Genomic DNA, 14,268 nt, shown 5'->3' on the forward strand with positions numbered 1-14,268 from the left:
TTGGCAAGTTATCGGTCGATTTGCACCATCAAAAGTGCAGTGAAGCTAGGGGCAGTGTTTTATTGTAATGCAAGCCGATTATGGTGAGTGGTGAGCAAATTTGTAGACCAGCTTTCTCAAAGTCGTCTTCTCAATTTGTTAACATAGCTCCTCGTGTGGAGCTATGGCACTTATAATCAGAGGGACACTTGTACTTTTCGGCACGTTTCAACACCAGAAGTGCTCTTTAGAGCAGTAAAACTTTGCTCATAGAGTGCACCCGATGGAGTGCTACAGTGAAAGTCTGCCTGCAGTCTTTTGGCCGCCTTTCGACATCCAAGAGAATACGTTTTTCTGGCATTGCAAAGTGTCAGGAAATCTTTATTTTTATGTAGATTCTATCACGGCGAACACCAGTGATGCGATTGCGACGGAGATTAATGGTTCGGGTGCGCTGCACCATGGAATTTGACAGCTCCTGTTCGCTCCGCAGTAAACTCGGCACTCACTTGGTACCTGTTACTAGGCGATCATCGGTTGTGGGCTTGGTACTTTTGTGGCCTGTTCTGCGCCTGCATGAGACTAATTTTTTGGCGGTATTAATTTGACGCTGCATGCGCAAAAGGGTCGCCGCCGCTCGGCGGCGTTGATGCCTCCGCTCACCACTTTGCGCTAAGCAGGTCAAGCTCTCCGTGCACTTTCAGTAATGCGGCTTAAAATGCATGCATTTGGGTCGGGACCAGAAGAAATTTCAAATGAATCAATATTTCAAGTAAACCGATTTCGTTATTTCGAGGGATTAGTGTACATTTATATGTTTGGAGTGCTTTTGTTGCATGAAAATCTGGCAGAACCATGTCATGATGAATGTCGATGTTAATGCACTTAGCATTAAAGCAGTGTAGGAACACACTACATTGCCAACACCAAAACATGTATGCAGCCGGGCTCCTCTCTCTCGCTTCCCACTGCACATGCTGTGCCATCTAGCGGTGCCGCTGTAAGGAGTGCACGTGTAAGGTGTGCGTGTGGTAAGGAGTGAGTGTGAACCTGGCACACACTCCGTGCGTGCCAGGTTCAATTCTATTGAGCATTGGAGAAATTTAAAGGATTATTTTCCTCATTGTAGAGCAGCACATATCCAGTGGCGCATGTCTAGTTACGCAAGTCGGTTCAAAGAGCTTCATTGAGCAGTACATACCCAGTGCAGCATCCCCAGTGACCCATGTTGGCATCACAGAGTTCCTTTAGAATAATGCAATCCTTGTTGTCAGCACTCACCACTTCTCTTATCATCATCACCCATCCCAGTACTTTCACTTCCCTTCCCTCTTCCCCAATGCAGAGTAGCAGACTAAGGCGCACTAGTTCAGGTTGACCTCTCTCACTTTCCTGTCAATAAATTCTGTTCTATTCTATTGTTTGTCAGTGAACTAGAGCCTGGCACTCACTGTCCAAATCTCATGTCTCAAGAAGCTGGAGCAGGAAGTTCAAGGGCACTTTTTGTTTTTTCATCTTTTCTGTACTACCAAGATTTATACCTTCACCGTATGACTAATGTTTCTGGCATTCCAAGTGGGATATACCAGCATTACTTAACATCCCTTTTTAGTGTCCCTTGATGCACCATAATGAAGTGATAGACTAGTTTTATTACTGTGGAGTGATGTGGCATCTTTCTTTTCCCACTGACTCTGTAGAGCCTACTGGAATGCTGACATTTCACCGGAGATGTCTGACTGAGCCCTATGAGTGGAGCAGTGCAAACAAAAAACTGGGCAACCTTTTTGTGTCTGAATCGGGGTTCATTGAACGTGAAGGGCAGGGTATGCTCCAGGTGAGTAATTTTGCTGATTCATCCTAGTGTGCACAGTTTTGCAACATTCGTATGTTGCATAAATCTATTTGCCACCAATGTTTCAAAGTGTGCCAATGAGAAAGGTAATGCCAGATTTCTTTTCAAGTTGAATATTTTTCTTGCTCTTGGATTGTAATAGAAAGAAAGCAAGTAGCAGGGTGGGTGGTTTGCATTGCACATTTAACAGGAGCCGCTGTTTGGATGTAGTCAAGTCTTTCCTTTCATATCGGTACAGTACACACGAGAGCAATCTTTCGTTTTTATACTTTATACAGTAGGGCCTCAATACATATAGACCATTTACAGCACCGTACCCATGGCTCCCGCCATATTTGATCATGTGACAGCACCTGCCATTGAGTGCCTTCTGAATGGCATTTTCTCGCCTGTTTACTATGGCCACCACAGCCACATGCTCAGCTCAGACAGCCGCTATTTTGGCCACCATGGTGAGCAGTGAGTGGGTTGATGACATGACACTTCGGCTAGAGCTGCAGAGGTAGTGTATACTTTTCATTTATCTGATCTGTTAGCACATTAGTCTTAAAATATGTGCAAGCTTACCAGCTGAAGGCAACAAATGCAGCAGCTTGCTGTTTGCTTTTACCATTTATATTCTAGTCTACAGTGGTAGATTTGGATTGTTGTTAAGGTCTTGTACCTGTTGTTAAATGTATGTGTACCACCTTTATTCGGGAATAGGCGCGTGTGTGCACACAGAAGATGCCTGTTTCCGACCTGCTCCAACCACATCATTCTTGTCATCAGCACTGATCAGAGATGTTGCAAGTGACTTAGTGATGGCTAGCTTGCTTTTTGATTCATGGTGCAGAAAGAAAGCTCATGCCACCCGCCTGTTATTCCACGTTTTAGTTGGCTGCCGTGGAAAGCGAAATGGCTCAAGTGTGTCAGTCATGCTTGCTTGAGAAGGATGTATTGCTGACTTGCAAGCTTACTGAAGTTCAACATTCCATTATATTTTGTGCCAGTGGTGAATGTAACACTGTGTTGTAGCTGCAGGTACTGTTAGCCTGGCAGTCATTGCTGGCAATAGATTGTCGGTCATTGCTGGCGATTGCGTATCCAATTCTGGTGATAGAGCTTGTTGTGCTCGCCTTGCGGAAATGGGTACATGACGAACGGGCGTAAGGACGGGGCACTCTTTGTGCAGCTGAGGGATGGAACTTTCACACAGTTTCATTCTACACATTCAAATCTCTGTCACTGTTCTTTTAGTTCACTACAGAGAACATCTTCCCTCTGCTTTTCCACATTTTAAATAAATACTATTACTAAGTGATCCCCGGCTTCTTGGTGGAACATTGCTGGAATGAGCAGCGGCGGCAGCTAATGCCTGCTTGTACCGATTCAGAAGGCGTTCAATGGCAATGTACAGTGGCGGACAGAATATTACGGACCACGAAATCTAAGAAAAAGCTGAATATCTCCGCAACCTCACAACGTAATCTGGTATTTGCATTTTGGACCTCGACTGGAATATGCTAACAACGTTGTCGTGGGCAGTTTTACTGGTTACTGCTACAGGCTGCTCGGGAATTGAACGTTTTCGGAGATCCCGTGGTCCATTTTATTCTGTCCGCGACTGTACCTGTGGTAACTCCTGGCTCACGATGCATAGACTGTTTGCTGCTAAATGTCTATAACAACTAAATCTAGAATTCCTTTAGCTGTGCATAGTTTTAATGAGTATTCTGCAGCTAAAGTGAGACCTAAGGGATGCAACATATCTGTTATAGTGGAGCAAATTTTTCTTTGAGCATGGGCCAAGATATTAAGCAAGCCAGTAGCAAAATGCCAAAAAGGCTACAAGAATAACGTTATTAACTTTGTTTTTTTTCTTTTTTGAAATACCATATTCGTATAAAAAACAAGGTTCTTTGTCAGAATCCTTAGCCTCAAAGTCATCCCCTGCCTTAAGACCGAGGCTAATAATTTCAATTACTATTTCAATATGGCGACAGCAGTGCCACATTTCTGGTAATCCAGATTTAGGCGGAAGTGCAAATTCTAGCAACTAATAAGCTTTCGCAAGTGAGGCAGTATTTGTGAGCATATAACCCACACTGAGAATTAGAAAAATTTTACAGTAAAGGTGGAATGGTGGGTTATATGTGAATTTCGCCTTGAGGTTTGACTTCGTGGCAGCATGAATTTTGCCTTATAGTGCATCTTCAGGGCAGTGCAGCATGTGGTGCGATAAAGCCACACCATAAGGCGAATGTCACGCTGCTGGGGAGTCACACCTTAAGGTGGTATCCACATATAAGCCAAATCGATTGTTCTAATTATTCTGGGGGCTTCTGATTATTTGGCATATTAGAAAATCCTCACTGAGTCGGAATAAACCGTTGGCTACTATATATCACCTTGCATTAGTGTTCTTTTCCTCTGGTCCTCTGACTGGCACCCTCACCTTATAATCAAATAAATATGGAAAATTAAATGCAACATCACAAAATATGAGCTGTCTTTGTGTCATTTAAAATTTAAATGTAAAATGTGTTAATATCATCACATTTGTCAAAAATTATTTATTGTTGTTTATTCACGTATTCAACAATAAACTATGTATAAAACTGAAAACATAAAAAATGTAACTTTATTGTGAACTGAAAAATTATTTGCTTGTTTTTTTTCCTTGAAATAAGTTTCTCTGAAAAATTTTTATCTGAAATAAAGAATGTGACTGCATAGGGATGCATCTTCAGAAAAAAATTTTACCCTCAGTGCGTTCTGTTTGCCATACTCAATTAGTTAAGAGCAAGCTTCAGATGAAGGGTTTCTATTGAAATACATGGAAAAAGAGAAATAATTTTTCTCAGCAACCACAGCACCAAATTGAATGAGGTTTGTTGCATTTAAAAGAAAACGTTAAAATTTGGTGACTGTTGGTAGCGAATTTTAGATTTGGGCCATCAGCTTTTTAAATAATAATTGTTGAAAATCGGAAAATGACACTTTCATGATTACAGCTCTAACTCAGCAATGAAAAATGACATCACAATTCTGCAAATTGCATCAAATAGTAAATCTAAAGTAGACAAAATTAATATATTGTACATGGCTCTCAAATAAACCGCTAACATGTGAGAAAGACTTTTGCAGAACACTTGTATTCTTTACAATTCTTTACATTGTTATGTAAAGAATTTACATAAGATATAATTTTATAGATCAAATTTCTCCACTTTGGATGCTCTAACAGATGCAATTAACAGTACTGTGATACCTGTTCACAGTGCAGGGCTACAAATTTGTAAACTTCTTCATTAGGACACTTGCCATTTGTATTTGCAGAAGGCTATGCAACAATTAACATTGGCATAGTATAGCTCCAGGAAATTGTGAACTTATTACAGACATGAATGTTTTTCAACATGCAGGCCCAGCATCAATAGCACTAGTAACTGTAGTGCATACTGTGAAAGAATTATCTGTGTGAGCAATGATTTTTTAAATTCATTACAAAGAAACAGTTGGCCATTTCACTCAAGCCAGGTGCGAAGTGGTACTTATTTGTTAAATAATGTATGATATGATGTATTCATAAAAGGGGTACTTAAATGGTAATAAAGCCAATAAAACTTCGACTTTATAAAGTAAAAAGTGTCATATAAGACACGTCAGGTGGGCACCTGTACATACATACAGATGGCTGCTGGCGTTTATGGCCTATATCGGCTATAATTTGCAGTGAAACATTTGCAGGGTGTTCTCTTTATGACCCTCAGTGGCGTTTCTTTTTCAGAGGCGATACACCCCGAGTGATTGTTTTTTTTTTTCTTGGGTATTATAGAATGAACTCGATGGTTTATTTTTGGTTATGTGGAAGGGGAATAAATGACATGGGTAATTAATAAGCACTTTTGGTATCTGAGGTAGAGAGTGGAGAAAGTATGGGTGCATCAATTGGATGGTGAGACAGAAATGCGGAAATGTACCGATACAACAGTGGCATTCAAAGGGTTAATAGTGGACCATGCTATATCACATTTTTAAAGGGCCTCTCACCATGCTCCATTACTACAAATTTTGGCTGTGTACCCTGGAAGTTGTAAGACGCTGTCAAGTTTTACCACGATTTTTCGGATCGCTTCAATATTCGAGGAGATGGGAGAAATTGAAATGTGGCATAACCATGCTGCCAGAAGGCAATATTCACTTGTTGGCATTTCAGGCACTTCACTAGTTGAGGCAGAAGGCTGTCCAACAAGGACAGCCTTCTGCCTCAACTAGCATCCTCAAGTTCCATTTCTTTGCTTTCTCCCATACTCCTGGAGCTAAGGGACCACTTCACATTTGTGTCACGACCCCTGCCTTCTTTTTCTTTTCCTCTTTTTGATGGACGGTGCACTCCAAGTAGCAGCATTGTTCATTTTGCATTGGACAAATTACCGAGGTCACGTGCCATAATCAGTGACGTTGCAGGCAGTGTATGTTATGTAGGGGGTATTGATGTGTTACATAGAGGTATTTGCATCTTATGTGGAAGTATTTGTGTGTTGTGTAAAAGTGATTGTGTGTTTGACCTTGACTCTTTGTCTCTGAAGTGGGGCTCCCTCGAGAGGAAGGGTGTGTGTGGGCTTCGGATTAAAATTTCATCTGTTTTCGTGCCTTGAAGCCATTTGATACATTACGGAGAGGATTGCCACCCAGCGATCTAAGCGGCGCGCTTGTCTGTTTGCAAAGACCAAACCTGGTGAGGGGCTGTTTAAGGTTCCAACAAGACTCTTGTTCTCTAAGTCTTCTCTCTGGTACACTATTAGGTTAACTTTCAATAGTGATCAAAAATCAGTTTTTCACATGTGTGTAATATTTATGTTTCTCTTTTCATGTGCTTTACTGAAGGTTGACTTTGCAAACAAGTTCATCGGTGGAGGAGTGTTGGGTGGTGGTTGCGTGCAAGAAGAGATTCGGTTCATGATGTGCCCCGAGCTGATTGTGTCTCGGCTTTTTACCGAAGCTCTTGGTTCCAGGGAAGTCCTAGTCATTACTGGTGAGAAATAAGTTAGTCTTTTCATCAGGACATCACTGTCTCATCAAAAGCAGTGTGAGGGTCTGCAGCTATTTCAGGTCAATATCTACTGTTACTGTTAAAATTTTTGTCCCGAATGCATATATAAAGGCAGATTTCATTCTAAAGAAATTGTTTTAAAACAAGAACATTTTCCACCCAACCTGTTTGCCTGCCAGCCTGAGAGTCTGACATGGTAGAAAGTGTAAATGATGATTGATAGAGTCAAACATCTTTGTATGTAATATGGGTGTGGAAATATTTGAAATTTCAAATATGGATCGAATTGTCTTTGATCTTCAATTCGCATTCAATTTGAGAATTTGCTTTTTGAAGTTGTTGAATATTCGTTTCATTCTAACATTTGTGAAAACTAATCCGGAGTCCCTCACCATGGCGTGCCTCATAATCTCATTGTGCTTTTGCATATAAAATCCCAGAATTCGATTAAATGTCTTTACAATAGTCACCAGCCATTGAGCAAGCATGTCTCACTTTAAGCAGCGTATAATTGTCTCGATTTAAACTCAGCAATTTATCATTTATCCAATCTCACCATGTTTGAATTCCTTCAAAATGATGTGCAGTGCTGTAGTGTCGCCCTTAGCTCCCTCAATGAGCACTAACGTCTGCTATATGTATCTGGGGACGTGATGTTTCTTATTTTCATTATGGTGATTCTCATGGTGCACCAGATATAATCATACTTTCCTTTGTTTCTCAATTACGAGCTTCTCGGTTGACCTGACATCCAGTGCTTAATGGCACTGCACATATAAAATAACGTTAACAAGCATTTTTTTTTTGCCACACAGACGCTACAGAAGCTTTCATTAAAAATTTTTCTTAGAAGTTTAGAATATTCTATTCGATATCTGAAGTTCTTTTTTTTTCTCAAATACGGTATTCATAGTCAGTTAGAAAATTTTACTATGCTAACATTCCTAGTTTCTTTAATGAAGTTGCATCTGACAGAAAAAAAGATCGCGATTTGTTATTTCATGGTTGCTGTATCAAGATTCAACTTTACACAATCTCGATGCTCTGCCTTTTTGACCTGATTTAGCCCTTTCTGATGTCATTTGCACGAAAAAAATTATTTTTCAGAATAATCCACCTATGTAGGTTTTAAATTGAAGCCTATGCTTGACTTGATCTGTGGGATGCCTGCCATGAATGTGCTCAGCATTGTGGTTCCTCCAGAGTGTTCATGACAGGCACCCTTTAAATCAAGTCAAGCAATGACTTCAACTTAAGATGCATTTCTGAATATGGGTGTTAGTAAAACTAAACAAGTCAGTGGCAAACAAGAAACTACCATTGTGTACTTTTTATTGGTATGTGCACATTTGTATACAAAGCGTCATGGTAATCACAAAATTTAACAATGCGTCTCAAGCATGGAAACTAAAACTATGAAACTCAGAGCTGCTCTGCAGCAGCTCTGAGCTGGCACTGCTTCTGTCAGTATCACGAGCTTCTGGCCGGGGTCTTCTGCCCTTCTTCAGAAGTCATGTTCATGTTCGCATGTTTTATTTTATTGCTGTAGGTATTTGTTGCTTCAAAAAATAACTATTAAGATGAACTTGCGTAAGTACCCTGAAAAGCGTGCGGCATTGGGGTGTTATCCGCATTTAGGAGGCTTTCAAACTGTCCACTGAGCCCAGTGTTGTTGGTGGTGTTGGGAGTGAGTAAGTGAAAAGGCAATTTCTTTCATTGAAAGTTTCTTTCCCAATTTTTCACAGTACCGCAGGTACCTGTAAATCCCACGTCCTGCACATTCACTTCATAGAAGTATTCAATGTTAACGAAACTGACAAACCCAACTCCGGCAACATCTTCCTCCTCCTCCTCCTCACTGGTGTCGATGTCTGAGATGTTTCTTTATGCATTTTCTCTGGAAGCTTCTTCGCACATTGCTTGTTCATATTACCGAGTTTTTCTCATGAAACAAGGAAGAAGACAACGCAACAAATTCTGCAAAGATATACAAGCACTTTATTAGGTAGCAGAGTCTTGCTGTGTTTCATACTGCACAGTGCTTCACGTGGAGCATTCTGAAAGTGTCCACCACAGCGCTTTGTACTGATTTGTAACCGTGCACAAATTCCGAAACTGAGAGGACATTCGCTTAGTACAAGTGTTGTAATATGATCATGAGACACTCACATGGTCGTTATGCAATCAAACTTGAAAGGGATCATGAAATAGTTTGATATATAGACAGTTCAAAATATAGAATACTATGCCTATCTGAAGCTTATTTGAAAGCTCTGCATGTCTCAGACTGTTTCCAGAGAATATAAAATGTGGGACTTTACTGATCCTATGCCCAGAGCCACAGAGTGGCTCTGGGCATAAAAATGGATGGAATGCCATCCATTTTTTATGAAGTGTGTGTATCGGACCGGAAGGCCTTTCACATTTTTGAAGCAGTGTGGCAATCCTTTTTTCCAATAATGAAAGGCTGCTGGTAGTATGCTTCGCTGCTTGGCAGTTATATCTTTCCATTGTTACTATGCTTCATCGCATTACACATCTGTGATGCGGGGAAGCTTACTAAATCAAATTCGGCGAATAAGACGCTGCACGAGCCATTCAGGCTCATTAGGAGAAGCAAACTTGCAGGGGTACAGCACAGCATGCTGTGCCATGCCAGTGTAACACTTTCAGGCGCTGATTACTTCTTTTGATTGAAAACTTTCACTTCAATTCTCGCTTCTCAGAATCATAAAAAGTATAGAGCTGCAGAACAGATTAAGCACTTTTTTATTTTTTGGTGAGTTTTTGGTCCATAGAATGTGAACTCCATGGGAAAACTCACTGCAGGAACATCAAATATGAGAACATATACTATTTCATGCCCAGCGGGCTTTGAAGCACCTATCCAGCAACGAAAATAATGCCTGGTGCAAAACATTGTGAAAAACAGTGAAAGAAGTTAACCTTCTGCATATAATGATGTACTGACACTGAGAAAAAGCACCTAACCATCTATCTTCCAAATTGTTTCACTAAAACATCTTGCGCATGTTATTCAAACTTGCAGCACTCTTCTAATCAGAAGTATTTCAAGTTGTATGCAACACAATTTAATTATGATCACTCTCATCAATACTTTTGGTGTTGATGCACTACAATTGTGTACACAGTGCCTGAAAGGGTTAATATATGTGCACAGTACAGTGCTACACTTTTGCATGGGATTTTCAAGGGGATGTTACAACTGCTTGATATTGACAATAATTTGATATGCCTGTTTTGACATATCGACGTTCAACTGTATCAGTGGGAAATTTTTTTAAAGCCATAGACATTACCTAAAACACAGAAAAAAAAAAGAGAAATATGGCTTATTTGGCAATGGCTAACTGTATGCTGCCATGCTCAATGTTACTACAGACAAGTAAAGATGAAAAAGAAGCCAGCAGTGTAAATATGACGACGATGATTCGAGCCTAGCACGGGCTATTACCTTTTGGCCAAGTGCAGCGTATTCACTTGTAAATATACTTGTACAGTAAAACCTCGTTAATTTGGATTTCACGGTATTGAAACAAGTGCCTGAATTAACCGAATGTTGAATTATTGAGGGCATCAAGAAAACAATAAACAAATGCTTACTGCATCAACACGCTTTTATTTACTGAATGAATAAGCAAATCCTGTTTCTGGTTTGCACAAAAGCAGTGCGGAAGCTGGAATTCTTGTGATCTCATGACTGATTAGCGCTCGCAGCAGTGAAAGCCTTGTGACTTCTTTTGCAGCGTGCGTCTTCATCTGAAACATGCTTTCCACTACTGCGTGCACATCCCGATTATTTTTTTTCCAGTGAGCTGGTCGCCAAAAGATTGTCGGTCCATCGCAATATAGCCTGTGCCCTTCATCCTTGACAGCTTCTTCATTGCATAAATACTGGTGATGAACCTTCTATTCATTGCTGCCCATATCAAGTGTTGCCATCTGTGCATCAAGTTATTCACACAGAAGTTCGCAAAATGCTTTCCAAGAAAATTATTGAACCATCGTGTAGTCCATGGGCATCACCTGTTGTCCTGGTGAAAAAGAGAGATGGTTTATGGCAATTTTACATGGATTATCAGCATGTTAACAGAGTTACAAGAAAGGATGCGGATACCCTACCTCCCATTGATGACGCCCGTGTCTGCCTGCACAGTGCTCGCTATTTCTCTTCTATTGATCTTCACTTCAGCTATTAGCAGATTGCCGTGGACAATCTAGGCCGCGATAAGGCTGCCTTCACCCGACAGTGTTTATCAATTCAAAGTGATGCCATTCGGTCTGTGTAATGCGCCAGCCCCATTTGAACGCATGATGAACTCCCTTCGTCAAGGTTTCAAATGGTCCACATGCCTGTGCTACTTGGATGACGCTATATAGTATTCTCCCCAACGTACACAAGGCACCTCGAGCACCTCTCAGCAGTCCTGTACATTTTTCATCAAGCTGGTCTTGTGGAGTTCTCACACCCGTGCTCTTGGGACAAAGGAACGACAACACAGTAGTGCAAACAATCACAAGGGCATTTATTGCACCTTTCAAAGATCAATCCCTGCTAGCCGCGTTGCTATCCACAACACATGCCGATGGGCGCACGACAAATCTAGGAAGTCCGACTCACCGCAGCTGGATAGCGAGCGAATATGTTCGCCCCATGCTAGATCCCAACGCCTGGTCGCTCGCGTGTACGGTCACACGAACGGTGGCGCGTTCGAAGGCAGCCACGCGAGACGGTCTCGCAGAAGCATGGATCGGCGCACACGCGGCACGTCCGCACTGCTTGCTGTCCCGAACCAAAGAGAGGAAGCGCCATGTCTCTCGGCGCCCAAGCAACCCCGCCTGTCGGCGGCGTTAGCAGCGCAACGCTCGCGCCCTCTCTCGTACTGCGCCTCAACCACTCCGACTGCCGCGGGCGCCAGGCCACGCGGCGAAGCCGGATTGCAGGAGACGCGCCATGCGGGAAAAACATATCAGGGGACGCGCGAGAGTCGCGCATCCCCAGTCTCCAACTGGACGCATCAAAGTGCCATTTTTGCCGTTGCCAGATTACTGTGCTTGGACATTTTATTGATGCGAACAGAGTGCAACTGGACCCAAGCAAAATCCATGCTGTTACGCACTTCCCTGTTCCAAAGTGTGAAAAGGATGTGTGCAGCTTCATCTGCTATTGCTCATACTTCCACCGCTTCGTGAAAAATTTCGCCGCCATAGCACGCCCACTAACCGAGCTTTTGAAAAAAGACGCTCCTTTCAAGTGGGACGATAATGAAGCCTCTACGTTTTCGCATGTAATCGCCCTTCTCACAATGCCGCCAGTTCTGGCCCATTTTTGTCCTTCTGCATCTGCCGAAGTCCGTACCGATGGCCGTGGCTACGGAATCGGCACAGTACTAGCACAACGTCAGTGCGGCAATGGCCATGTTATCGCTTACTCCAGCAGGCTTCTCTCAACCTCCGAGCACAACTATTCCATCACTGAGAGTGACTGGCCCTAGTTTGGGCAGTTGCAAAGTTCCGTCCATGCTTATATGGCTGACCCTTTTCAGTCATCACAGACCATCTTTGTTGGTTGTCCTCACTGGAACACCCTACAGGACGACTTGGTTGCTGGGCGTTGCACCTACAAGAATTTACGCTACCGTATTTACTCGAATCTAGGCCGACCCCGATTCTAAGCCGACCCCCTAAAGTCCGAAGCCAACAACAACAACAACAACAAAAAATATGACCTCGAATGTAGGCTGAACAAAAAAAAAGCGAGGACAGTGTTCACAAAATGCAAACAGCATTTAATGAATCTGAATGTGCAGAGCTCATTCAACGTCGTCGTCACTGCTAGACTCGTCGCTGTGTTCCTTGTCACTGTCGCCTTCAAACAGTGCACTATCTTCGATACCGTCAAGCACATTAGATATGCTTCACTTTTTAAAGGCGCGTACGATCAAAGTACCGGGGATGTCGTCCCACGCTGCAGCTACCCAGCCTGCCAGATGCAATAGTGATGCACGTTTGATGCGGCCTGTTGCCGTTAGTATGTGGTCTTCGTCAGTCAGCCAGTCCATGTAATATTTCCGCAGACGATCCTTGAAAGGTTTGTTGATGCAGACATCAAGTGGCTGCAACTGGCCCGGTATGACAGCGAGGTTCGTGTTTGCTTGGGCGAACGCAGCCTTCACGTCGGTCAAGTGCTGACGGTAAGAGTCAACAACAAGGAGCGAGTTCTTTGTCAGAAGGGTTCCCGGATGTAGTCGCCACACAATCTTAACCCACTCTTCCACCATCGCACCCATCATCCACCTGTTCTCATTTGCCCGCACAATGACATTTCTTGGGAAAGTTTCTCGAGCAGTCAGTGTCTTCCTTTTAAATATTATATAAGGAGGGAGTTTATGTCCATAAGCTTTGTAGCACAGCATCACAGTTGCGCGCTGCTTCTCGTAGCTCGCAGAGCGCACCTTCACCTCCTTGGCACCCTTTTCATTCACGGTGTATGCCACTGACGCATCAAAATACACAGCCATCCGGTCGGCGTTGCCGATTTGCCCAAGGTTGTAGCCTGCTGCTTCTCTCTTTCGCAGCACGTAGCACTGAAAAGCTATCAGCTTTTTTTCTAAATCGCTTGGCAGCTTCTGGGTGATTGAAGTGCGACATCGGAGGCTGAAGCCGAAGCGCTTCATGAATTTCTGGAGCCAGCCCCGGCTGGCTCTGAAATCCTTTGGCGTTAGGCCTCGCTCCTTCGAAAGTTCCCTAGTTTTCACTTGGAGCACTTCTGTTGTCACTGGAAGGGCAGCTGCTCTCTACGTCCGAACAAAGTCGGGCAAAACTGTCTCCACTTTGTGGTGATGGCCTTTCTTTGGTCCGCTAACTGCCATCGTCGTTGCGGCGCGCACAAAAAGCTGCTGTCGTCCCCTCCAATGACGGATGTTTTTCTTGTCGATGCCAAAGTCCCGCCCGACTTGAAGGTTCAACCTCTGTGATAGCCTCTGCGGCTATCACAACTTACGCACTGTAGCGGCATCTCCTGCTTGGTGCCATCGCGATAACACCATGCCGCACACCGATACGGCCGACACAACACAGGTTAAAATGGAGACCACGCTTGTGTACGGTTGGCTACTGGCACAGCTACTAGCGACTGCGATACTGACTTTTCTAGATGGCGCTAGCTATGCACCATATTTAGCAGTTTCAATAAAAAAGTGGCGCGTCTTTTAAAATCCTCGAATCTAAGCCGACGCTAGAGTTTGGAATATGGTTATTTGAAAAAAAAAAAAAAACAACGATCGGCCTAGATTCGAACAAATACGGCAATTGCCCGTCTTGCTACCCGGTCAACGAGCCCGACGATGCTGACCTTAGTACTGCCGACAGCATT

At 43.0% G+C, this 14,268-nt stretch overlaps 1 protein-coding gene across 2 annotated transcripts in view; it reads left to right on the plus strand.

The window, feature by feature from the left end:
• Positions 1-14,268, plus strand: part of LOC139060224 (poly(ADP-ribose) glycohydrolase-like) — a 90,979-nt gene that overhangs the window by 33,634 nt on the left and 43,077 nt on the right. For both annotated transcript variants that reach the window (XM_070539281.1, XM_070539280.1), the window contains 2 exons: positions 1,680-1,816; positions 6,707-6,854. In XM_070539281.1, coding sequence (XP_070395382.1) covers positions 1,680-1,816; positions 6,707-6,854 — 285 coding nt within the window. The remainder of the gene's footprint in view (positions 1-1,679; positions 1,817-6,706; positions 6,855-14,268) is intronic.

Source organism: Dermacentor albipictus, chromosome 5 (assembly GCF_038994185.2).
Source record: "Dermacentor albipictus isolate Rhodes 1998 colony chromosome 5, USDA_Dalb.pri_finalv2, whole genome shotgun sequence".
Classification (NCBI taxonomy): Eukaryota; Metazoa; Arthropoda; class Arachnida; order Ixodida; family Ixodidae; genus Dermacentor; species Dermacentor albipictus.